Source organism: Mobula hypostoma, chromosome 1 (assembly GCF_963921235.1).
Source record: "Mobula hypostoma chromosome 1, sMobHyp1.1, whole genome shotgun sequence".
Lineage (NCBI taxonomy): Eukaryota > Metazoa > Chordata > Chondrichthyes > Myliobatiformes > Myliobatidae > Mobula > Mobula hypostoma.
The window spans coordinates 67,681,616-67,709,138 of NC_086097.1; the positions used below are offsets into that span (position 1 = coordinate 67,681,616).

Genomic DNA, 27,523 nt, shown 5'->3' on the forward strand with positions numbered 1-27,523 from the left:
TTCAGGTACGATTTCCGGCTCCGACATGCTCTCCAAGGAAAGCACTGACAGCCTCAGGACTGTGCACGTTTACAAGAGAGGAACCATAACTAAAAGGGATAAAATAGCATGAGAGAAAAATACTTTTTACAGGTCTTCCACAGGTTACAAATGTTCAAAGTATATGCAGCCACATCTGGGAGACAGGCAAAATGGATTTGCTGTCTGCTGTGGAGCTGTGTGGGAACTTGCTTCACAGCAATATTATTGCATCTCGCAGAGAAATACGAATGGTTAAATTAAACATCCTGATTTAACAACATGATGCCCTTGGTTGACTTGTTTTTTTATTCAAATAAATTGCTGGGGACATGGGGTAGGGCATTTCCCACTTGCAAATTGTTCGCAAGAAGGAGGGAAACCCTGTAGTAACCTGAAATAACAAAATAACCAGGAATTGTTTTACAAATCACATACTTTGGTGTAATTCATTGCTGACTTGTGACAAAAGGCATATTTTGAAACAAAAATCTTGCAGGATAAGAGCAAAGCAAGCACTGTCTGAGTGTCAGTGAGATATAAATGTACAAGTTCTTCCAGTTAAGTCCTGGGACTAATAAAAAAAAATAGAAAAAGGATGAAGATCCTCAACAGTCAGGCAGCATCTGTAGAGACAAGAACAAGCTGATGATTTTTCATTATAAAATGTAAGAGTGTGTTTATGTCAAAGAGAAGAAGAGGGGTGAGAGAACAAAGAACGTCTTCGAATATTTTTTTTATTTTTTTTAAGTCCTTAGATACTAATCTAGAGTTGGTCTATGTTTTGCAACTTGCAATCTTCTACAATACCTAATTTCTTTATGAATCATTATGCTGGAATGAAATGTGAGCTAGAAACAAGCTTAGAGCTCATCATATTAAGTGAACTGCATTTGAATTACAAAGTAATCTTTTACTGTATGTTTGAACTAAAAGACTGTCATTTACTTGAGTCTATAGGAACAGGATTTGATTTTTGATTTTCTCCCACTCTACAGATGTGCAGCAATAAGAGTTTCTGTTTGTCATCTATCATTACTTGGAATGAAATGCTGTGGAGGATTTTGAGTCCCAACGCTGCTAAAGAAATAGAGAAAGTGCTTACACTGTTTCTTGATATCGTATGGAGTGAATCAAATTAGCCGGAAGCTGCCTTCTACAATGCTGGGGATAACAGAAAGAAGCTGAGCTGCACCATCTATTTGATACTTCTGCTGAGCAGAGCTGTGAATACTTCAATATTTTCCTTAATATTCACATGATATACCTCATCATTTTTGAGACTATATTCTTCTTCCATTATCTACTTAATTGGAGAGCAGTTTAGGCACTGTAATTGATTATATTTAAACCAAAGGGAGGTTAGTTCTGGGATATTAAAGGAATCACAGGATATGGGAATATGTGGGAAAATAGCTTTGAGGTAGAATATCAGTTGGAATTTTCTGGAAAGGCAGAGGAGCTGAGAGGTCTACTCACATTCTCATTTCTTATATACGTATGGCCTTGTGGGGAATAGCAGAACTTTGAGCTTCTGATGATATTTCTAAGATGGCAATCTCTATGACTTGTCACCATCATATTGTTTAGGGTGGTCGATGGTGCAGGGTGGACGAGCTGCTTGAGCTGCTGAGCGGTGCCTGTAAATCTGGTGGATTGGGAAGTATATGGTGGAGTTGGAAGTGAACTGGATTTCCATCAGAACTCTGAAGCACTCCAATATGACCTTGATATTCTTTCACTGACATATGTTGTGAAATTTGTTGTTTTGTGGCAGTGGTGAAATGCAATTATGTACATAAAATGTACTGTAAATTGTAATAAGAAATCTGATAGTGGAGAAGGAGAAGCTATTCCTAAAACGTTGTGTGTGTGTCTTTGGGCTCCAGTGCTTCCTCCCTGATGGTAGTAATAAAGAGGGCATGTCCTGGGCGGTGGAAGTCCTTAGTGATGCTGAAGACAAACAGACTAAACTAACAGATACTGTATAACAATAAGGCCAGGATTTATCAGAGACCACTGTGGCATCTACAAAGTATCTACTTTGACAGGGAGATGCATTTACATTGCTTAGTCAGAGTGTAAACTTCTCTCTCCATAGATGCTGCCTGATCTGCTGAGAATTTTCAGCATGTTTTAAGTTAAATTTTTAGCAGTGTTGTATTTTTGGATGAGTCAGTAATGATGCCATCAATTGTGAAAAACATCTTGCACTGTTTTCTAGAAATGTTAAAATGCTATCCGTAGAGGAAGGTGATTTCAGGCCATAGTTTTTATCTTTTACTATTTCCTTTTGGGGCGGATATTGAAGTCTGCCAGTGAAGACTTCAGAACCTACTTTTGCTTACTTCTTACATTTGTTGCACTAGAGATAACAAAAGGAGGGAACGATGGGGCTATGGAAAGAATTGATCATTTCTATGTTTAAACATACCACGACTGACAGCTGTGCCTTCAGTTTAACCAGATGCCAATGTCAGTCAGCAAACACAGAAGTCATATATGATCAGGACTTTTCCACAACCTGGAATGTTTTGTCTGAGCTCGGTTTAAAATTAACAAAGGCATGCGTAAGCTTTTCAGCAGCAAACAGTCCTAGTAATGGTAAAGATATGTGCCCACACTTTATCATTGTGGTTGCATACAGCACAGTTTCACTGAGGTAGGGGAGTACAAGTGGAACATGAATGTAATGGCTTCATCATTCCCAATATTTAATCTGGGAAATTGCTGCTCATTCTTGGCAGATGAACAATGTGTAATTTAATGGGGTTGAAAAGGGGGCTAGTGAGGTAGAGCTGGGTGTTTTCATATGGAAGCTATATTTTCAGATAGCAATGCAATTTCACAGGGGCCACAAATGGACCCCAAAGAAACAATGAAGGAATGTTGTTGGCGTGAGAAGAGTAGTTTTTACCTGACCGTGAATGGATCAATAAGAATGAAACTAGTCTAGCAAGATCTCATCAAAATTGAAAAGAATGGAAATGTACCATAGGAGGATAATGTGATCAACTTCGTCAAATGCTTTAGACGGGTTATGAACTAGAGGAGAGAGATTACATTTGTCACAATAGCACTGGATATCATCAGTGATTTTGTTCAGTGGAATGGTAGGTAGATAAATGATTGAAGTGATATGAACCAGCAGCTTCAACGAAGATGTGCATGTATTTAGAGGATCCACAACATCCACGGATAATAATTTTGGAAAGATGGAGTGATAAGGGATGGTTATTTAAGAAGACAATCTCTCAGAAGAAACAGCGTGAATGTAGGATCAGAAATGCATTATAGGGTTGAATAGGATGTTAAATTGAAAATTGGTAAAATATTTAGGTTTTTTACAATCTTGAGCTTATTGCATTCATTCATTAATGACAGCTTTTAATTACCAGAATTAAAACAAAAGAAATAATTAAAATACTTAAACATGTATTACACCTAATACTTAAACAAACACTTAAACATCTGCAAACTCTGGAATCAAACCCCCATTATGCTATCCATTGGCAGATGCTGGGACTGGAGAGATGAGTGGAACTATTGCATAAAAGGCTTCACTCATCTTCTGCTGCCTGCCCAACCTCACAATACCAATACTGAGTTGTCCTGCACACTCAGAGACTATTGGGAGAATAGTCCATTACCCTGTGGTACCTGTATGCTTTTTTTCTCCTTATCTCTCCAACTGATCTATAATACCATTCCGGATAAAGAATGTTGCCAGATTTCAGCCAGTCACATGAGGTGTAAGCGTTTAAGAATTGCTAACAGCAGTCATCTCAAAGCTGACAACCTCTAGTATTCTGCTGAAGTCAAATGGGCTAGGGGCATCATTGTCAAAAGAGTTCACTTCAATCTGCCATTATTGTCTTACGTGCCTTATCAGCATTTAGAAGATTTATTGTGGTTTCTTTCAAAGGAGATTTTAGAATGTTTTGCCATTATATAAGGGTTTGCTAAATTATTTGACCAATCTTTCACATACAATAAAGAGAATGTAGAAGGGTGATGGAGAGAGTTGTTTTGCAGTACAGATACTGTTAAAATGTGGAGAGTCTTCCTGTTGGTTTTCAAGTTAATTAGTTAAATATGTTACGGTAAGCAGTGAGTGAATAATTGTTCCCAGGCCTCTCAGGTTCTTGTGTTGACAGCGGATGCCTCATTGAATCATAGAGCACTACGCCAGAAAAATAGTCCCTTCGATCCATCTAATCCATAATGGCCTGGTTTTCTGCCTAGACCATCTACCTGTACCTGGACCACCATATCCCTTCACATCTCCTCATTCATGTACCTATTAAAATTTCTCTTAAATGTTACAATTAAATCTGCATCCCCCACTTTCACTCACAGCTCATTCCATACTCACACCACCCTCTGAGTGAAGAAGATCCCCCTCAGGTTCCTCCTAAATATTTCACTGTATACCCTAGATTTATGACCTCTAGTTCTAGTCTCACCCAAACTGAGGTGAAAAGGCCTGAATACATTGACCTTTTCTATATCCCTCACAATAAATATCTGTGCAGTTCTAGTTATAACATTCCAAATCTGGCCTCACCAATGACTTTCACAACTTCAACCTAACATCTCAGGTCCTGGCCTCTTATTTCTCACCTGCCTATCACCTCCCCCTGGGTCCCCTCCTTCTTCCCTTTCTCCTAAGGCCCACTCTCCCTCTCCTATCAAATTTCTTCTTCTCCAGCCCTTGACCTTTCTCACCTACCTGGCTTCACATCATCCTCCATCCAGCCTCCTTCCTCTCCCACCCCCCAGCTTTTTATTCTGGCAGCTTCCCCCTTCCTTTTCAGTCCTGAAGAAGGGTCTCCGCCCGAAATATTGACTGTTTTTTAATTTCCATAGATGCTGCCTGACCTTCTGAGTTCTTCCAGCATTTTGCTACTCTGGATTTCCAGCACTTGTAGAATTTCTTGTATTTATCTCAACTGCTGAACCCAATGCCCTGACTAATGAAGGCCAATGTGCCAAATGCACTCTTTGCCACCCTATATACAAGTGTTGCTACTTTCAGGGAACTTTGGATCTATATTCCCAGGTTACATTGTTCTACTTGCACATCTCAATGTCCCACCATTCATCCTACCCTGGTTTGTCCTCCCAAAGTGCAACAACCTGTTTACATTCAACTTCACTTGTCATTTTCAGCTATTTTCCTGGCTGATCATTTCACAAGCTTTCTCAATGTCCATCACTCCCCAGATCTTGCAAATCTGTTGATCTAAATTACCATATTATCATTTAAATCATTAACATAGACAAAAAGCAACATCTGTTGTATAGCAAAACTGTAAGCAAGAACTTGACCCCTCTTCCCCATTCTGGTTCTCTCCACTTTCAGTGAAGATTTCTTTGTTGTGTTCCATTTTATCCAACACCAACTCTCATTTTATAGTAATGTGATCTGCGTTATCCATAGCATAATATAAAATTGGTAAAATCGTAGATGATTAGAAGCTTGTCCAAAGATACAGAGGAACAGAAGCCAATTGGAAATTTGGGCAGTGATTGGAGTCAGATAGAATTTAATTCAGTCAAGTGTGAGATAGTTCACGTTGGGAAGTCAAATTCCAGTAGGACATATGGGGTAATTGGCAGGGACAATAAAGGTGTTCATGGCATAGGGATGCTATTTTGCAGTTGAACAAAACATTGGTTAGATTGAACTTAGAGTATTGTGTACAGTTAACATCAGTAGCCTTCAGAAAGACTGGTAGCAATACAGAGGAGATAAACCAGGATGCTACCTGAAATAGTGAGCTGTAGTTATAAGAAAAGTTTGGATAGGCAGGGTTTAGTTTCACTCAGATGTCAGAGGCTGAGTGGCAAGTTTTTCATACAAAAGGTGGTGAATATCTGGAACAAACTACCAGAAGAGGTGGTGGAAGAGATACAGTTATAATATTCAACAGGCTTTTTATGCAGATACTTGGATAGAAAGGATGTGGAGGGATACAGGTCTACCGCGGGGATATGTGATTGGATGAGGTAAGAACAAGGAGTCCATTTCTGTGTGGTGCATTTGTATGATTCATCTTGCTTGGAGTCCCATCAAGGCACTGGACCAGCAGCTTCAAGATACTGATGATAATACTGTGTTCATTCACTTTCGGACTGATCCAATGATCTTTATTTTTGTGCACTGCTTAGATGTCAATACATTGTGAAGGAATTGCCTAATGCAGATATAGAAGGGGTAACTCTGCCCTCCCTTAATAACTCCCCTGACATCACAGGATGAGAGTATCACTAGTGGACACTGATGAGTACTTTCTGGTTACTTTTTCCTCTTGTCCTCTGATAACTGCATGTGTGCCTGTCAATGATGCCCTCTACAAAAGGCAACTGCTTCAAGACCCAGAAAATAAGGTATACACCAATTGGTACTGATTAAAACTATAGCTTAGTACAAGTTAACACTGATGAACTTTTTTACCACAGTTGTATCTATAGGTTTCAGTAACATCTCCCAGAACAACCAAAAAGAGACTGGGGAAGAATTGTTTTCGAGTATGGATGGTGCCTATAAGCTGTACAGTTCTATGAAACTTGGCCTATAGATTCTATGGACTAGGAAAAATCTTCAGTAAGCAACACTCCACTACCAACTATCACCTTCCGTGCTCTAACAGATCCAAGTGCTGCTATGTCTGCTTACACAGAATACTAATATCACTCCTCCTCCAAGATAAAGTCCTTCTGTACTAAGTATAGAAGCAAAGAAGTCACCCATGATAAGCTCAAAATACTAATCCATTGCAAGCCTAGCAAACAAATCAGGTAGTAATAATTTCCAAGACCATAAGTTTTTACAACCTAAATAATCCAAATATTTGAAAGCAATTGCTCTTTTAAACAATCTTACCATTATATCAGTACGTTTATAAAACGAATCCAGTGAGGCTTCACAGACTGGGTTAGCAACTATTCCGTACAGTTAAAACCTATTCCATAGAGTTAAAATCACAATCCTAAAAGCATGATGTTCTCTGGCAATCTTATACTCAAATCTTAGTTGGTTGTACTGTTAAAATTCTATAAACTGTCAGGTTGGATGAAATTAAAATTTGGTTCTGATATATCAAAAAGCTATATATGTTGCCATATAAGATAACATTTTTATTCTAAAGCTATTGGAAATATAGAGATTAATGATCAATAAGAGATAAAAGTGAAGAAAACAAAAAATAACACATTTTTAATTGTTCAAATGCCAGCTAACCAAGAAAACATATTCAAATTATATCTAACTTTTCACTGATCTACTTAGCTACATCAATTAAAATGGCAAACAAAAGCACATTTAATTGAAAGTTAAAATGCTTTCTGGTAAAAATATTTCCATAAAATTAAGTCAGCACAAATATAAAAAGAAATTTTCTCTTTCCAATCAAGAACACACTGCATTTCACTCTGATTTGAAAGAAATGTTCCAATATCTAAATGAAAGACCCACAGCTGAAGAAAATAAATTACAAATTGTAACACATCGTACGTTCAACCATAAGCTGTATGGATTTCTGGCAACTGAAATTTAATCATTGCAAAAGATGATTAAACAGTTATTTACCTTATAGCCTGATGATTTGATATGAACTCCCCGCTTGGTCAATGTTGACTTCATTCTGATAAAAAATGATCGTTCCAAGGTATTGTCAATATTCAGTAAAGTCGGGCTAGTGGATTCTAGAGTGGGATTTAAAGAAAATATTAATGTTAAGATTTTGTTTGTAAATACTTGGAATTTCTCCTGCAATTAATGTTTCTGTCACCACTCCCTGCAGTAAAGAAGATGTCGACTGGATTTTCTGTTAAATGCATAAAAATTGTATATTTAACTGACCAATCAATAAATTTGAAAAAATGCCCCGAAAGAAAGATGAGTGTTATATAAAAAGGATTAGAACATATTTAGGTTGCACAATGAATTCTTCATATAGATTAGTGTCATGATGACACTACTTTCCTGATGGAAAGCTTAATTTCTCAATCGTAATATTTCTCTTTGGCGATAAAATATTATAGCTGTAACAGAAATTAGTCAATATGTACCATGTAATATCACAAGTTTAAAAGATAGTTTACAATAAGCCAGATATGTACTGACATATTCATACAATAAGTAGTAATAATTTGCCGTGGTTGATTTTTGATGACAACTGCAATAATTTTTATATCAAACAGGTCATATATGAGATGTCAATTAAAAATATTAAGGACGATGCACTTTTTACTTAAGTATGGAAAGTTTGTTGTGGAATCTCAGAAGAATTCGAAGATTATTTTTATTCTGTAATGCTATATTATTCCCCAGATTGTCTTTTTGAAATTTTTTGTTTTAACAAGTCAGTCATTTTGATTTTCAGAAATCTGAATAATTTCCCCTTATTCAAAACTAAACTGGTGCAATGCTAAAAATTTAGTGCTTTCACTTCCACTGATTAAAAAATGAATTACCATAAAATTCTTCTCATCATCTAACATACTATAATGTGCCAACAGCTTTTTAATTTTATTTCATACAGCCTGTAATGCACTATCCAGGCAGAAACTTCAACTGTAAGAGTCTAATTCATCCCTCTAATCCAATCACATCAACCTTATTTTTCTTATCAGAGATTCTCATTTTGAATTAAATGAGCTCATTAGTTTTAATCAAAGCCAGAAAGATCAAAACTTACACTTAAATGCTTCAGATCAGAACTGTCACTCAGCCGTGTAGTTCTATTTTATGAAAGCATAAGATCAGAGCCCTTGGAGCTGTATTTTTTTCCAAGGAATGCTTATAGTATGAAAATGGCAGATATCTTTGGAATTAAATCAGCTCTTCCCATTTTGGCATGTAGAAAGCTCAGCGACCTATCGAGCAAAGCTACAGCATTGGTGCGTCAGTGAGAGTTGAGAATTAATGACTTCTACTTCTGAAACGGGAGTATCCAGTGATTAGCCAATATTAAACCGAGAGGAAGACTTACAATATTTATTCAATTACAGTGAAAACATAAATATGGGTCTTATTCCTGCATGTGCTGTTCATGATGAACTCTTAGTTCTCCTCTGCTCTTTGGCCATGCTAGAGACTAGCTGCATATGCCTCTGCTGCTTGCTGCAGTTCAACAATCTGCCAACATTACCTAGCACAGTTTTCTGTGTTGTACTAGATCTTGTTTTGATTTTGCTTGCACTCTTTTACAAGTGAAATTGTTTTGGGAATTCCCACTGGCGGTGAAATCTTGGAGTGAAGCAGCATCACCGAAAGTTGCTAGAGCACCAAATAACCGCACAAACACAAAACATCCATATCTGTCCAAACCAACGTAGTGTGGAGCTTTGTGCTTCAATTTATGACCATCATGGAACAGTTTCATTCAAACGAAGAGCACGTCATGAAAGTTTGGTGATTTATGCACTTTTGGACACTGTCCATATCAGAACATCTGATAACTCAATGTCTCACTTTGTCCTTCAGGAGAGAAAATCTGCCATCCTTCATGATTTTCATCATGAAGTAATATAATTGACTCTCACCTGCCCTTTGAAATGGCCAGCTGAGCTACTCAGTTGTACTGTAACCATCATGTCACAACAGAAAAATGATTAACTAAGTGGATCACATGGCCCTGAACTAACTTTGATTCATAATATTTCTCCCCGCCCTGTCAACCCTGCAGAGTCCCCCCATATGGAGACCATTGTCCGAAGTGAGTGAGCTGTCCTACGGATTAGTCAAGCAACAGTCTGACACAGACATATTCATAGAACCAATCTGCTAGACTGAGCAGGAGAATAGATCCAACAGGGAAGAAAGCACAGTGGTATACTGTACATGTGGGAGGGAACAGGACTGGGAATCATCAACATTGATTCCAGATCTGATAACATCTCAAGACATAAGGTCAAATATGAACAAGAATGTCTCCTCCTACTTACCTCCTGTCATTTTCCCTCAGCAGTAGAACCAGAGCTTTTCAGGTTGAGCAAAGCACTGAAACAAGTCAAAACTCTGAATGTAATTTTGCCGGGAAGCTCTAATGATCATCACCATGGGAAGTCATTAATTGGCCAAGCTGACTCAGTCCTGAAAGACGTAGCATCTAGACTTGGTCTGCAGAAAGTAATGAGTGAACCTACGAGAAGGATAAACCAGTCTGACCTCATTTTCACCTGGTCCATAACAACATTCTTAGGAGTGACCAGCCCACAGTAGTGTGAAGACAAAGTTGCATATCATATTGAGGATCCCTTCTATTATCCTGCATGAAATGCTGATTGTGCCAAATGGAATGGATTTACAGCAGATCTGGCAGTTCAGATCTGGGCATCTATGAGCTGTTGAAGACCACCTGCAACAGCAGACACCACCACACTCTATAAACGTGTGGTCCAGCAGATCCATTCTTCTATGGTTATAAACAAGAAAGGGAAAAGGCCCTGGGTTCAATGACCTCTGCAGAAAGGATTGATAATGAACACCAGCTGTTGGTGAAGCTAAAACAGCAACAACAGCATGAAATAGTCAAAGCTAATCAATCCACAATCAAATTACCAAATCAAGTTCTGCAGTTCTACCACAATTAGTAGGCAATATCACTCCCATGAGCAATGCACAGGCATGTGAGCACATGGCTGTGCATTTGTAATCACACTCACCTAAATATGTGGATGATTTATATTGGCTTCCTTCTCATACCATCACCAGCATTGCCAATTTTATTATCTACTTGATATCATGGTGGGATAAGAACACAGTTCACCAGATGTTTTGGTGCAAGATAACATCCAAGTTGTAGTACTGATGCCCTCTCACTACTAACTGTGCCTCTAGGTAAACAGTGAAAAACTGCTCTGATAGATCCTGTTCTGTCCATCCCCCCAAAGACAACCAAATCAGTCTATTCTCAGCCATCAGGTAAGCTATGTGTTATCAATAGTGCCATCAGGAAACAGTTACTAATTATCTACTCCCTGACACCCAGGAACAGTTTGATCAGGAACCACTTGGTTCCAGACGTTATCACAACCTTGGTCCAGATATGAAACAAATAGCTTATTTCTAGAGGTGAGGCAAGCGTGACTGTCCTTGACATCATGGCAACATTGACTCAATATGGCATTAAGGAACTTTGGTAAAATTTAATTTAATGGCCCTACCTTGCATTAAGGAAGCTGGACAAGGTTGGTGAAGATCAATCATTCTCGGGTCTAGGGTATCACTGCAGGAATTCCTCAAGGCAGTGTATTTGGCTCATATGCTGTTACCTTGATCTTCATGTTTATTATGATCTTCTTTCATTTGTAAGGTCAAAAATGGGGATGTTTACCGATGACTGAGCAAAGTTCAAATCCTCAGCAAATGAAGCAAGCCATGCAGCAAATCCCAGTTAATGTTCATGCCTGGACTGCACCATAAAAATGCCAAACCATAATTATCTGAAGTAAGAGAAAGTCTAACAATCTACTTTGATTTGCAATGCTATTATTTTACCCCACACCCCCCACCATCAACATCCTGCAGGTCACTAATTAATAGAAAGTCAACTGGACCAACTAAATAAAACTGTGTCTACAAGGGTGTTGTATGGGGAGTGATTCACCTCCTGACACGAGACCTTCCACCATCTACAAGACACAAGTCAAGAGTGTAATGGAGTACTTTCCATTGCTTGAATGTGTTTTGCTACATTTCTCAAGACAACTGACACCTTCCAGAAGGAAGAATGCACCTTATCTTGCACAGTTAACATACATTCCTTTAGCATTACTGCACCATGGCTACAATGTGTACTGTCTACAAAATGTACAGTAATAACTAGCAAAGACTATTCTCAGCCACCAAGAAGGACAAGAGGAGACTCGGTTATTTTTCACTGGCGTGGGGGAGGTTAAGAGGATGTGATTGAGCTGTATAAAATGATGAAGGGTATAGATAGGGTAGAAAGCAAGAATATTTGCACCTTATTAGAGGAGAATAAAGCTAGAAGACAAAAATTTAAGATATTCAGAGGGTCCTTTTTGCACAGCAGTACTGATACCTGGAATATGTTGCTGCTGAGTAGAGATATTTCGACAAGCACTTAAATTGCATCAGCATTGAATACAATGGGCCAAGTGCTGGATGATGGGATTAATATGGATGTGTATAAGGAGTGTTTGATGGTTCTGGACCTGTAATCACTGGAGTTTAGAAGAAGGGGGGGGTGGATCTCATTGAAACCTATTGAATATTGGAAGGAGTAGATAGAGTTCATGTGGAGAGAGCATGTTTCTTATGGTTGGGGACCAGAGGGCACAGCCTCAGAATCGTGGGATGTTCATTTACATCAGAGATGAGGAGGAATTTTGTTTAGTGTTGGGCACGTGGCCAAGTGGTTAAGTCGTTCGTCTAGTGATCTGAGGGTTGCTAGTTCGAGCCTCAACTGTGGCAGTGTGTTTGTGTCCTTGAGCACGGCACTTAACCACACATTGCTCTAGTGTCTGTGTGAGGAGTGGCGTCCCACACAGACTCCCAATCTGCACCTTGTAAGACATGAAAATGCCCGACGCAGGCCCCTCACGGTCTGAGCTGATGTTCCACCCCTCCCCTTTTTTAGCCAGTGAGTAGTGAATCAGTGGTATTCCTTGCCACAGCAACTATGCAGCCCAAGTCATTGGGTATATTTAAAGTAGAGGTTGATAGGTCCTTGATTTCTCAGGGTATCAAAGGTTACAGGGAGAAGGCAGGAGAATGGGGTTGAGTGAGATAATAAATCAGCCATGATGGAATGGAATGTTAGAGTAGACTCGATGGGCCAAATGGCCCAATTCTGTTCCTATATCTAATGCTGTTATAGTCTTAAGGATACCAACTGGTTGGCATGGATATAGTTGACGAAATAGCCATTTTTCCACACTGTCTGACTTTGACTGGAACAAATTCTCCTCTAAATCCCACACTGTTGTTTCTTCATTGTTGTTCGGTCTAAATCCGGTGAATACATCCTCATTGGCATCACGGAGCAACTTCAGCAGAAAGGTTGCCACTGTGTAATATTGCTCCTTACGTGGCTGGTCTAGTCGATGGTGGCCTGCAGGATGTTTTTAGTGGGGAATTTGAGCTATAGAGCAAAGCTATTGAAAATCAAAAGTAGGTTAGACTTTCTCTTGTTAAAGATGAACATGGTTTGGCACTTTCATCGTGAAAGATCATCACCATCTTCCCAATGACAATTAACAACTGGAAATAAATGCTGGATATCTGCATCCTGGGAATAAACAATCGAATGAGTGGATCTGCATTGACAAAGTCATCAGAACATGTTTGTCAGTGTTATTTTTATAGGCGTGGCTTAAGATTTATGATATATCAAGGACCTTGGGACTGTAGACAAGGACATGTCCCACAGCAAAGATGTCTGAATGGTTAATGCCATGATTTTAGGATGCATATCTAACCCATTCATCCTGACAGAGTCCACAATGCCTGTCACTTTGTTTCCATGGCTAGTCACACCACTATGCGGTCCAACTACAGTGGCTGAGTATTGATCAGTGAAAGCCATGTAAGATATCCAGCTCATACTGAAAAACGTCACAGGTCTCCTGAAGATGAGATTTGTTGCCTGTGGGAACCTTGGCAATTAGAGACAGCTTGAGGAAATAAAAGCACAGAGTCCCAGAGCCCAAGGGCCTAGATGCAGAGCTTAGAGTGCAGCAAGAGGAATAAGGTGGCTATCGAGAAGACAGCCCTGCTTAAACATCCATCCTTTTGCAAAGGGATTTACATCCTTTTATATCAATCTCTACATAAACAGAGGCACCCTGAATGGGGGATATATATTTAATTAAAAGGTTCCATTCTAAGCCATAGTAACAATTCTATGTTTCCAGGTGCATAATGAGGGGGAACTGAGGAGGTATCAACTGTAGAAACACCACATTCACTCAGCTCAAAACAGTTGGATGATATTAATGTAATGTCACACTCTCCTACACTAGCAATCACTATTAGCTAACATTCTCTCACCTTTCCCAGCTACATTCAATTGTACATAGAGCGGGATGGGCAAAAGAAAATATTTTTCCCTTACTAAATGACTCTGCACATATTCCTCAGCTGCGCACAGAAGATCCTCTATCAGAGATTGCCATTAAAATTGTTTTAAGAGCAGACCAAGCACAAAAGATTCCCAACATATGAATTATATTGGAGTCATACTCAATCATTGCAAGAATAACATGACAGCTGTAGCATTATATTAATCCACAATCATATTCTTCCAATGCAGTAAAGCAATCCTATTTATGTGAAAAATATCCTTCAATGTTCATGGCATTCAAGGTTGACCTCGAGCTGGCTGACCAGAAATGCATGACATTAGCAAACTCACTCGGTGAGACATTGCAGATTACAAAATTATGTCAATGCCTGGCAGACCAGTGAAACTTCCCACCACACACTGAACCGTGACCTCGGTGTGGCGCATGGTACAGGAAGAATGTCAGCGGTGCAGCAGCATTGAGATGTGATAGGAATGAGGAGTACCTGTGTGGCATTGCCTGTGCACATCAGGGCATATATGAATCATTGGGCAATATTTTCAGTGGTGATTGGCTGATCCTGATATATTTTATATGCTCATGAAATTTATTTCTCCATTGTACAGCTGGAGGGATGGACTGCAGCTAGCATTGCCAGGCTCTCTTTATCGAATATATACATATGCAAGAAAATTCAACTGATCCTTCAGAACCCATCGATAGAAAACAAACTTAAAGTCTGAGATTCGAGGAAATGTGCAGATGCTGGGATTTCAAGCAACACACATCAAAGTTGCTGGTGAACGCAGCAGGCCAGGCAGCATCTCTAGGAAGAGGTACAGTCGTCGTTTCAGGCTGAGACCCTTCGTCAGGACTAATTAAAAGAAGAGCTAGAAAGCGATTTGAAAGTGGGAGTGGGAGGGGGAGATCCAAAATGATAGGAGAAGATAGGAGAAGACAGGAGGGGGAGGGATGGAGCCAAGAGCTGGACAGGTGATTGGCAAAAGGAATATGAGAGGATCATGGAACAGGAGGCCTAGGGAGAAAGGAAGTGGGGGGGGGGGAAGACCAGAGGATGGGCAAGGAGCATAGTGAGAGGGACAGAGGGAGAAAAAGGAGAGAGAGAAAAAGAATATATATACACATACACACACATATATATAATAATAATAAATAAATAATGGATGGGGTACGAGGGGGAGGTGGGCATTAACGGAAGTTAGAGAAGTCAACGTTCATGCCATCGGGTTGGAGGCTACCCAGGCGGAATATAAGATGTTGTTCTTCCAACCTGAGTGTGGCTTCATCTTTACAGTAGAGGAGGCCGTGGATAGACATGTCAGAATGGGAATGGGGTGTGGAATTAAAATGTGTGGCCACTGGGAGGTCCTGTTTTCTCTGGTGGACAGAGCGTAGGTGTTCAGCGAAACGGTCTCCCAGTCTGCGTCGGGTCTCGCCAATATATACAAGGCCGCATCAGGAGCACCGGACGCAGTATATCACCCCAGCCGACTCACAGGTGAAGTGTCGCCTCACCTGGAAGGACTCACTGGGGCCCCCTTACCCCATCTATTATTTATTTATTATTATTATATGTGTGTGTGTGTGTGTGTGTGTGTGTGTGTGTGTGTGTGTGTGTGTGTGTGTGTGTGTGTGTGTGTGTATAAGCTGTAAAAGTGTCACATAAACCGCAAGGCTACCGTGGTACCCATTCAGATTCTGTGGCAAAATGAAAATACTACTGACCACATGCAGGTCTATTGATAAGTGATCAAAGATTTAACATAAATGCTGGTCCAGGACATGAAAAGCAATAGATTTAATTAGCCCTCTCCCACCTCATGTATCAGACTGCTTTTAAAGCTTGCCTCAAGCTGCTCATCCTTTAATGTAACTAACAGTGACGCTCCCACCTTGCTACCCAATTGCTCATGTCGAAGGTAGATTCCGGAAAGTCAAATCAGGAGTATAACTAATCCGCAGTAGTGACAACTCCACTACGCTGACCTGTGATGAAGGGCTTTGATGGCAGCCAGCGAGGTCACCAGCCAGAGAAGGCCGACTTCATAGGCTCCAATCAAAGGAATGATAATGGCACTGCCATCATCTGGGGCAGGAGACCAACCCCTGTGAGGGGCACAGAACCCTGGACCTGAGACCAGTGAAGGTTCCTGTGACAGGTCCCATAGCAATTGGGACTTGGATAGATGGTGAGAGCCTAAGTCTAGAATTCCATGACTAAGTGTGTTTGTGTGTGTGCACCTGTATGTGAATAAAGTTCCATTTGGACGGAACCCAACTTGTGTACTTCACTCCTTTTAAAAATATAAAACACACTTAAATGGATGTTAGTCAAAGTGTTCAGAAAGAGCTGCAGCAACACAGGGTACGATTAGGATGTCTGGTTATTGTAGAATAGTATCTGCCTTTTAATTTTATTTAATAGAATCCACAACTTCATTTAAATTTCTGTCAGATGTTCATGGCTTTCAGACTGAAAGTGCAATTAATTTAAAAATCAATCTAGTGATGCATTAAAATATTCACAGTTTCCCTCTTTTAGTATGGATAGCAGAAGGAAGCAGTTATTTGGTAAATGTTACACGTATTTGATGTAATAACCAGACTTGGCATTTCTTATTTCAAATATCTGATGAACCAATTACAAAGCTGCTAACCAGTAAAAGTATAAATCATCTTAAGGCATCTATTCTCTTTAAAAAAAACACTAACTGATCACCTTAGTTGAAGTTCTAATGGTACATTAAAATAAGAAAACCAATATTTGGTTGCTTGTTTCAGTAAGGTAGATTGATATATAAAGCAAATATGGTGGAAACACAATTTAATGATTTTACTCTTATAACTTCACAGACAGGTTGGTTTTGAAACTTTGAGGAATAATGTTAATCAATATTAAGTATGGCTGCTGAATTGGAACATTTTAAAATGTATTTATTGCCAGTCAATCTGTCAAGCCAATTAGTATGAAAGAAGAGATTAAAATTCTATATAAGAGTTGAAATTGATTCCCAATTATTCTCTCTCTGCAGATGAATATCCAATAGAAAAATGTGCATAGATTTAGCACTTCATATGCTCATTTCAGGCTATCCCAAAGCAACTCTGGTTAATGAAGTAGCCTTAAAGTGTTGTAGCCAAGATGAACGCTGCAACATCCCATGATAACTGAGTGACTAAGGATCAGATCACCTTTTCTTGTTATAACCATGCATGCAATAATGTAAGCCATTACATGTGACACAATGTGTCATTAGTACATTACTATGTGCAAGCTCAATTGCAGTAGCACATTTGCATGAACTAAACATACCTTGTTTGATCTCACTTATGTTAGTTTTGTATTCTGCAATAGGCTTTGTTGGAGATTATTATCTCAAAGAGTGCACAGATGTTTACTTCACTACTGAACAGGATGGTACACTGAAGAGCTGAAGCCTTCAAACGCGAGGAAGTCATTGACCATTGGTAGGTGAGCTTATTATTAATCCCAAGAGTGAGCTGCAGATTCCAGCATGGAGTTCCCAACGATATACAGGCTGGAAGTTTCATCATCATTGTGTGCCATGTTGTATTACATAGGCAATTACGGTCATGCCATTGCCCTCTTCTGGGCAGTGTTTTCTCAAGATGGGTGAACCCAGCCATTATCAATACCCTCCAGAGATTGTTTGCCTGGCATCAGCGGTCGCAGAACCAGGACTTGTGATATGTATATAAAAGAATTTCTAAAAGAAATAGGATTGGAAGGCTGCTGATTCTTGTGAGTTGGCATAGACTTGATGGGCCAAAAGGCCTCCTTCTATGGTGCAAGGAAATATGACAAAGTGCAGGATCCCAGCCACTTATATGTACTACATGAATGAATTCATTATTAAGGGCAAATTATATCATCCAGATAGACGGTGGGATAAATTATTCAGATCGAAACCTGTTGGTAAAAGTAAGGCCAGATATTTATATGATGTTGGAGAATAGTCAACATTGCATTGTGAGCTGTTTGTCATACTGGAGGCCTGTGACTAGTGGTGTACTACTGGGATTGGTGCTGGGACATGTTGCTCTTTGTAATTTATATACTGTACATGAATTAGATGTGAATATAAAAACATGGTTAGTAAATTTGTGGATGATACTAAAATAGGTGGTGTTGTTGCAGGTAGTACAGAAGGTTATGAAAATTTACAGGGGAACTTGGTCATCGAAAGATTGCCAAGTAAATTTCAATCCAGATACATGAAAGAATGAATGCATTCTGGGAGATCAAACCATAGTAGGATTTGCACACTAATTGGTAAGGCCCAGGGGTGTGTTATGGAACTGTCAGACCAAGGTGTGCAAAATGCAGGGTTCGTTAATAGTGGTAGCACAAGTAAATGAAGTGATAAAGAACATATTTGGCACTCTGGTCTTCATCAGTCAGGGCATTTGGGAATTTGGGAAATTATGTTGCAGTTATGTAAGATGTTGGTGAGGCTGTAATTCAGAATCAGGATCAGGTTTAATGTCACTGGCAGTTGTCATGAAATATGTTGTTTTGTGGCTGCAGTACGTTGCAAAACATAATAAAAAAACTATGAATTACAATGAGGTATACATATCTATCTCAACCTCCCACCGCCCCACCAAGAATAGGGTTCCTCTTGTCCTCACCTACCATCCCACCAGCCTCCATGTCTGGCACATAATTCTTCAGAACTTCTGCCATCTCCATCGGGGTCCCACCACCAAGCACACCTTTCCTTCCCCCCTACTTTCTGCTTTCCACAGGGATCACTCCATACACGACTCCCTTGTCCATTCATCCCTCCCCACTGATCTTCCTTCTGGCACTTATCCTGGCAAGCAGAGCAAGTACTACACCTGTCCCAACACCTCCTCCCTCACTACCACTCAGGGCCCCAAACAGTCCTTCCAGGTGAGGTGACACTTCACCTGTGAGTCTGTTGGGGTCATCTACTGTATCCGGTGTTCCTGGTGTGGCCTCCTGTATATTGGTGAGACCAGACGTAGATTGGGAGACTGCTTCGATGAGCACCTGTGCTCCGTCTGCCAGAAAAAGCGGGATCTCCAAGAGGCCATCCATTTCAATTCTACTTCCCATTCCCATTCCAACACATCAATCGATGGCCTCCTCTGTTGTTGCAATGAGGCCACACACAGGTTGGAGGAGCAACACATTATATTCTGTTGGGTAGCCTCCAACCTGATGGCATGAACATCGATTTCTCGAACTTCCAGTATTGCCTACCCCCTCCTTCGCCATTCCCCATTCCCTACTCCCCCTCTCATCTCCTTAGCTGCCCATAACCTCCCTCTGGTGCTTCTCCCCCTTTTCATTCTTCCATGGCCTTCTGTCTTTTCCTATCAGATTCCCCTTTTCCAGCCCTCTATCTCTTTCACCAAACAACTTACCAGCTCTTTACTTCACCCCTCCCCCCTCCTGGTTTCACCTATCACCTTGTGTTTGTTCCTCCCCTACCCTCACCATCCAAATCCTTATCTATTTTTCTCCAGTCCTGATGAAACGTCGACTACACTCTTTTCCATAGATGCTGCCTGGCCTACTGAGTTCCTCCAGCATTTTGTGTATGTTGTATGAGATAGTGTACATGGTTTTACTGTCCATTCAGAAATCTGATTGCTGTTGGGAAGAAGCTGTTCCTGAAATGTTGAGTGTGTGTCTTCAGGCTCCTGTATCTCCTCCTTGATGCAATGAAAAGAAGGCACATCCTGGATGGGGGTATTGAATGACATCACCTTTTGAAGCCGTCCTGGAGGCTAGTGCACATGATGGAGCTGCCTGGGTTTGCATTTTGAGCATGGTGTACAATTTTGATCACCCTGTTGTTAGAAAAGGTGGTGTTCAACAAGAAAGAGAGCAGAAAATATCTACAAGGATGTTTCCTAGACTTGGTGGTTTGAGTTACAAGGAGACATTGTGTAGACTAGGGTTTTACTCCCTAAACTGTAGGAGATTGAGCAGTAGCCTGATAGGGGTATCTAAGATCATGAGGCACATGGACAAAATGAAGACCCATGGCCTTTATACCAGGGAGCAGGTGCTAAAAACAAGAAGATATAGTTGAGGATCAGAGGTAAATATAGAAAGAAAAAAAAGTAAATCTATTACAGTAGGTATATGTATATTAAATAGATTAAAATATTTATATTTAGAATAAGTTGCCATAAATAGTGGTTGAAGCAGGCACATTGGCATCATTTAAAAGCATCCAGATAAGGAAATGGATAGAAGAGGTTTACGGGGTGACGAGCAAAACGTGGGCAGATGGGTGTAGTTTGCTGAGCAACACAGTTGTCATTGTCGAGTTGGGGTGTAGGGCTTGTTTTCCTGCTGTATGACCCTTTGAATATTTAAGGGGACCAAGCTCATGCATATCTTGAACAAAACGCCAACTCAGTTTGGTGTAAATCAAGACTGGTAGCAAATATGTTGAAAACTTAGTTAGAAGAGCTAAAAAAGAAAGTCCAGGAGTGACAAGGGACATTGGTGAAAGTATCAGAGAGTGATTGGATAATATCCATCAGATAACATCATACAGCTCTCCAGAAATTATAAGCTAAGACTAAATAAAATGGTGAATGATCAATGATGCCCTTTTCCCACATCACAAGATTAGTGTGTAGCGTTGGCACGGACTGAAGTCTTTACCAAGTCAGATCTGTTATTTATGCCTAGCTTAACATCATTGATGAAAGTCAACACAACTTGTCAATTAATTCCCACACAGGGTTACAGTTGTATAGCCATCAAATGTATGGGTAAACATCATTTCAGACAACAATAGATAAAATGCAGCAGGAATTTCAGCATTCCATCATAATACTGCAATAACCAGGGAGGAGGAAAACCATCAGATACCTGAGGAAGTGTTCTGACGACTCCATCAATATAATGTCAATTTTACCAAAAAGAAAATGTGTTTTTTGCTGTAGGAAATGAATTATTTAGGCCTGCAGTTAGACAGAAAACTGATTGCAACTGTTAGAAAGCAAGTTATAGTCAGAAAACAAACAAAAATAAAATTAGTGAGTTCTGTTCGTTTCTGGGTATAATCCAATACTTCACTGGCTTTCTACCACAGCTTGCCACAGTCTTGATTTCAACTGATCAACTATTAAACAAAGATGGATCATTAGTGGTAGGGAAGAGATCAATAAATGTCCAATGCAATCTAAATACTATAAATGGTTGCATTTGACACAAAATTAATGCTAAAACTTGCTTACCATGTTTCTAGTTATGGCGCAGAGGTACTGATATGCAATGGTATGGTAGTTGCCATGACATTCCCACAGCTCATGCATCACACATGCTGACTAAATGACAAGTTCACTCGTATTATACCCGGGGGTCACAATCTTCGATCACTTCTTTCCAAGAAGACTATTCAAACTAGTGGCTGATCACAAATCGTCACTGGCTGCTCTGCAACCAAGTCCACAATCCTCACAACTGCATTACTAAACCTGCAGAAGTGGACCATTTTTCTCACAGTTCTTTGTAAAATTGGCTTTGAACAATTATTATTGCTTTGTGATTGTCATCCGCAAACAATTGTTTTATGTGATTAACGTCTTACTGGAATGCAACAAAGTTTATAGAAAGTTTCAAAGTTCAAAGTTTGTATATATTATAAAGCCCTGGGATACGTCCCTTAACAAGCAGCCACAAAACAAGGAAACCTCAAAAGAACCCTTTAAAAAAAGGCAGAGACAGAGAGAGAATGACTCGTGTAAACAATAAAAGCAGGCCACAGCCTCAGTTTATCACAAAGATGATTAAACTTTGCGAGACCACAGATGAGAAGCCAGGCATCACTGCAGCAGGCCATGGCTTCAGTTCAGCGCAAAGACGAGTATACATCGTGGAGCAGCGGGTGGAACTGAACAGAGCCAGGCAGATCCAGCCCTCGCCTCACCTCTGGTTCCAACACCCTGACCTTTTCAATCTGGCCGGTGCTTGGGTCATTCCTCATTCTGGGGATTAAACCCTGCTGCCACGATTTGGCCCGGTGCTTAAATGAACCAGGCATCAGGACGGACTTTGCTTGCTCTCGGGAATGTCGCAACTCTTCGTTAACTCTGCTTCGACTCGGCCTTTGCTTGCCTTGACCATGCCTCGCCTGTGCTACCACCTCCATCTCCACCACTGCTTGCCTCTACATTGCTAGCATTGATTGTTATTAATAAAGTGTTCTTAATAAGGTATTTAGTAGTTTCCTGGGTTTTGTTTTTCGCTGCTGATGCAGCACCATCTTAAACCCGAATTGGGTTTCAGCTGCAGCCTATGAAGAACACTAGTCATCACTTTTTTGTGACTCTTGTATCAAATCTGTACACTGCAAGCCTTAAAATTTGCAAATTTCTTCATTGGAGGTTAAGAAAACACTGAGCTGACAAGGTATATACAAATTAAATGCTTCTGTGGATTTCTAGTTAAGTCCATCTTACAAAAATGCCACAACAAAAAGAAAACAGAAAACAGAACTTACACTCTACGAAAAACAGAAGGCACTTTCCTTTACACCAAGTAGAATTACTCAAAAAGATTCAATTCTCAGATGTAGGTCTGAAGGAAGAAATAATCATTGCAGCATAGAAGCTGCTAATTGTTACCAGTGAAGGCTGTGGAAAATGAAAACACCAAAGAACCACAAAACAAGATTATGGATGAACTTCTGGGTATAAGATGATTATGGACAATCTGTCAATTGCCCAGACATAGACAAGAACATAGAAGATCTAGCCAGCAGATACATAGTATTTATATAATTTAGAAAACACTCACTGGGTGTGGAACTGGTCTACATGACCATTCCAGTGGTTCCATATCAATTACTGTGAAAAAGGTGCTGACAGAATTAAATTATGAATTGAAAGCCATTCAAAGTGCTCACATTTGGCATATGGGGCTTTGCACAATGACAGAATGCACAACAGAGGACGAAAGATATAGACTACTGGAAGAGGTTACATCTAGCTATTAATCCATAAGTTAACTTGTCCCAGTTTGAAAACTTTCTGTAGCAGTTAGTTCAGTTCAGATTGTCTACCATGGAGATGTTCAGCAAATTTGAGTTCTACAGTACAGACTCCTGAGTCGTGAGATGCAAAGCAGACTGGCATTGTCAGGAAGACACAGATCCAGCGGATCCAGTATTATTCACTCATAAGTGTAATGATAAACATAGGCAGGAGTTGCAGATGTTGGGGGTGGGGGGAGTGCTTGGATTAATAAGTTATATGCTTATTACCTCACCATCATGGGACCTTAGACCTTTCTGATGATTGGCAGGGGAGCAAACGGAGCAGGAGTAGAAACAATGAGAGGAGCAGGAGAAGGAAGTAGGTAAACTGAACAGCCCTTTCCTGGCAGAGCTTTCAACGACCAGCTCATCTGAAAACACTTCAAAAGTAAAGCCACAATTATTCACTCACCAGAGCCTACACTCCATCCACTGCTGATCAGCAGAGCAAATGTTACATCACTACATCAACATAAAAATGGAGACAAAATTCATAATTGAAGCCAAATTTGTACATAAAAACTTGGCAAAACTGCATACAAAGTCAGCTAAACACTGTCTTTCTTTCCTGTTGTGGTAGTTTGCTGCATCTGTTGTGAAGATAAAAAGAGGGATGAATTTGAACACTATGAATTTACATCTTCTATTTCAGGAGCTGGACTGTCAAGTTATTGGGAGAATCTGCTGACAATTAGTTTAAATTAGGGTACTCGTATAATCAGGGTAGATTGTCTTGATAAAGGTGCAAAAACAAATTCCAATGTTTATGGTTCATGACTTAGTCTTTCCATACAGAGCACTTTAAATCTTTAGTGCTTCAAAGCCAACAAAAGTCTTTGAGTTTATCACAGACCCACTGCATTTCCTCTAATGGGGTTAATTACTCTGAATATAGCCTCCAAAGCATATTGTAAAGCACCATAACACCTTAACAATCCAATATTTTAAGAATTCAACTACTAGCATCACTGAAGAGCAACTAGCTGTTGTTAACTGATCTCATATGGGAAATGGAATTGGTTTATTCCTGTCACCTGTGCCGATGTACAGTGAACAGCTTGTCTTGCACACTGTTCGTACAGATCAATTCATTCCACAGGCAGTACAAGGTAAAACCAATCTCTGGTTAGTTTGATAACGAATGGTTGGCACAGCATCCTGGACTGAGGGGTCGGTAGGGTGTTGTACTGTTCTACTTTCAGCTTACACTTATAACCTAAACAGTAAACATAAACACTAGGAGGGCCAAATCATGGTTAGCAGACTGATTAAGAAGAAGACTTGCAATTTATGAAATCAAGTTAGTGTAACCTGATGTACTGATACTCGCTTAACAATCCACCAACATGAAATTCTCCAAAATCAAATACTGAAAGACAAACAATTGGAAGCATAGTAGTCTGAGATATAACTAGATGGACAATTTATAGGTACCTCTTTGGTTACAAAAAGGATACAGTAAACATTTAACACCAATTTTGAATGCAATAAAACTAGAATTTGACACATTTTGGGTTGAATACAGTCAATCATTGTCCTTCTGTTAATCTCTACCACTTTCTGGAAGCCTTTCTGGAATCCTTCAGCTTCTCCAAATCTTAATCCTCCTTTAAAACTTTCCTAAGGACTCGCTTTATTCACCTGCCTCTTGGCCACTCCATACTAATCTATCTCCTTTGCTTTTGCTCAGTATCTGTTTTACACCTCAGAGATTCTCATGGGATTTTTTTTCGTATTCCATTGCATATGCTGTGTAAATGCAAATCACTTTCCTGGAAGTAAAGCTATCTGGTTGCTTTATGATCAAAGGGGGAAAAGTGATGTCAGAATGATGAACTATCTTTGCCACAGCTGGAAACAATGATGTATGATTAAAAGTAAATAAAGAAATTGGCTTTCTTGGAAGACTTGTCACTTCCTTGAATCCAGTTCTCTTGGCTCATAATTAAGATGTAAGTGCATAATTTGTCTCCTGATCAGTTCCATTCAATACCACAGCAAATGAGGCATGGCAAAATTAATTAGCAATCACCTGGTTCTGCAACAAGTCAGTGGAGGGTCAATAGATCCAACTACCCTCTACTACCTTGGATATTACCACCTTGGCAGCAGTACAAAGTGGATTAGACATGTCAAATTCTATAATGCCATAGATTGAAAAACTTGAAAGTTTTAGAACAAAATCTCAGGTTCATGAACTTTGTAAACCACAGTCTTTTTTTAAATTGCTAGTACTGTTTTATTAAATGCATCAAGAAAACCCACTATAACCTCTTGACCTTCATTCAATTGTGGTTCTAAGAATTTTAACTGAAAAGATTTCTCTCTCTCCCTGAAAGTAGTGAGTCAGAATTAGAATCAGCTTTACTTTCATGATCTTATATGAATTTTGGTGTTTTGCAGCAGCATTACAGTGAAAAGACATGATTACTATAAATTACAGAATAAATAAATGGTGCAAAAAAAAGGGTAGTGTTCATGGGTTCACAGACAACAGGAATTTGTTGATAGAGGGAAGGAAGTTGTTCCTGATTCATTGAGTGTACATCTTTAAGCTCTGTATCTCCTCCCTGATGGTAGTAATAAAAAGAGGGCATGTCCAGCATGGTGAGGTCATCTTCTTGAGCCACCTCCTCTTGAATATGTCCTCACTGGTGGGAGGATCGTGCCTGTGATGAAACTGGGTGAGTCTACAACTCTTCATATCTCTTCCAATCCTGCGCACTGGAGCCTCCATACCACAACATGACACAACCAGTCAGAAGAACGCTATCCACCATATACCTATAGAAATTTGCAGAAGTCTTTGGTGACATACCAAATCTCTTCAAGCTTCTAATAAAGAAAAGTTGCTCATGTGCTTTCTTAGTGATTGCATTAATGTGTTGGGTCTAGGACATATCCTCTGAGATATTGACACCAATGAACTTAAAATCTGCTCACCCTTTCTACCAATGATCCCTTGATGAGGGCTGGTTCATTTTTTCTGGACTTATCCACCCAAAGTCCACAATTAATTCCTTGGTCTTGTTGACGTTAAGTGTGAGGTTAACCACTCAACAAGCTGATCTATCTTATGCCTGTACACCTCTTCATCATACCAGAATATGATGGTTTGCCGAATGATTATTCCTCATCGATTTGTCAAGGTGGTCAGTATCAGGAGGCTATTTTACCAAAAAGACATGATAGCTAAAATCGACTTTGCCCTCACTTTGCATCAATAATACATATTTCAGACAAGGTTACTGAACAGCAATTAGGAGTAGATACATCAGATGATCAATTTTACTATTTAGCCTGGGTGCATTAATTACAGAGCTCTGTAATTAAGCCATGAGATCAGCACAGACCAGATGTGTTTCTGCTGCATCTGATTCTAAGCCCCAAATGTGTTAAGAATATTAACTCGTCTTATACCTGGAAGATACACAGAATCAAAAGTCTTCCCCTTCAGTTTTCATGAGGAAAACAGTTGTAAAGAACATGTGGAAGTTATTCAGAAAGCAACTGGTAAAATCATAATTAAGTCACCTCAAAATATTTTGGACATGATACATTATATGCTCATTATACATATAATTATTGTGGAGATCTATTAAAGAATACAGACTGGGATTGGATTATCTGCTAACCAGAAGTTACTTGGGAAAAAGCACCTTTAAGTATCTTGTGTTAATTAGAAAATCCTCCTGTGAATCTGCTTGCTGCAAGACAGTCCACTGGAAAACAATACTATGTATATTTGGGAACTTTCTCATGGCTGGTTCCCAGCTTTGAAGAACTGATTTTACTCTGCATATGAATAAAACCATTTCAACATTATGCTGATTTGGATCTTGTCTACCAGACCAGATGAATGCTAAATTAGAATAAGCTTCTAAGAAGAGAAAATTTCTCCTTTTCTTATGCACATTGACAAAGTGATGTACATTACATCTGACAACAGCACAGAATTATTCTTCTTGCTCACAAACACTGTGGTTTAAATTGCAGCACTTTTTGAAACATATGATCTTCCAGGGGAAAGCTATTACCATCAATATGTATTTCTGCAACAAATTTATTTCAGAATAACCAGCATGCACCTTCCCTAAAAGCTTCAACAAACAAAATGTTATATCAAGCTTGCGTGCAGTCAAAATGCAATGCAACTGTTGTAGACTACTTACTTTCTCCACAGCAAGTCCTTAGAACTAATTTATAATGGGACAGCTCAGTGGTTAAAAAAAACTACTTTGTTGAATTCTAGATTCTGTTGTGCCAGTTTCATAGTTACAGGGAGCATTTTGTGTACAACAAATATTGTACAACTATTCTTAAATATATTGTTCTTTTAACCCTGGTGTATGCTGTACTTTACAAAAGCTCCATTTAACAGAATAACCAGGAAT

At 39.6% G+C, this 27,523-nt stretch overlaps 1 protein-coding gene across 4 annotated transcripts in view; it reads right to left on the reverse strand.

The window, feature by feature from the left end:
- The window catches only part of LOC134347808 (neuronal PAS domain-containing protein 3), a 1,099,666-nt gene that overhangs the window by 66,748 nt on the left and 1,005,395 nt on the right, over nt 1-27,523 (reverse strand). For all 4 annotated transcript variants that reach the window (XM_063050259.1, XM_063050267.1, XM_063050274.1 and 1 more), the window contains one exon: nt 7,613-7,728. In XM_063050259.1, coding sequence (XP_062906329.1) covers nt 7,613-7,728 — 116 coding nt within the window. The remainder of the gene's footprint in view (nt 1-7,612; nt 7,729-27,523) is intronic.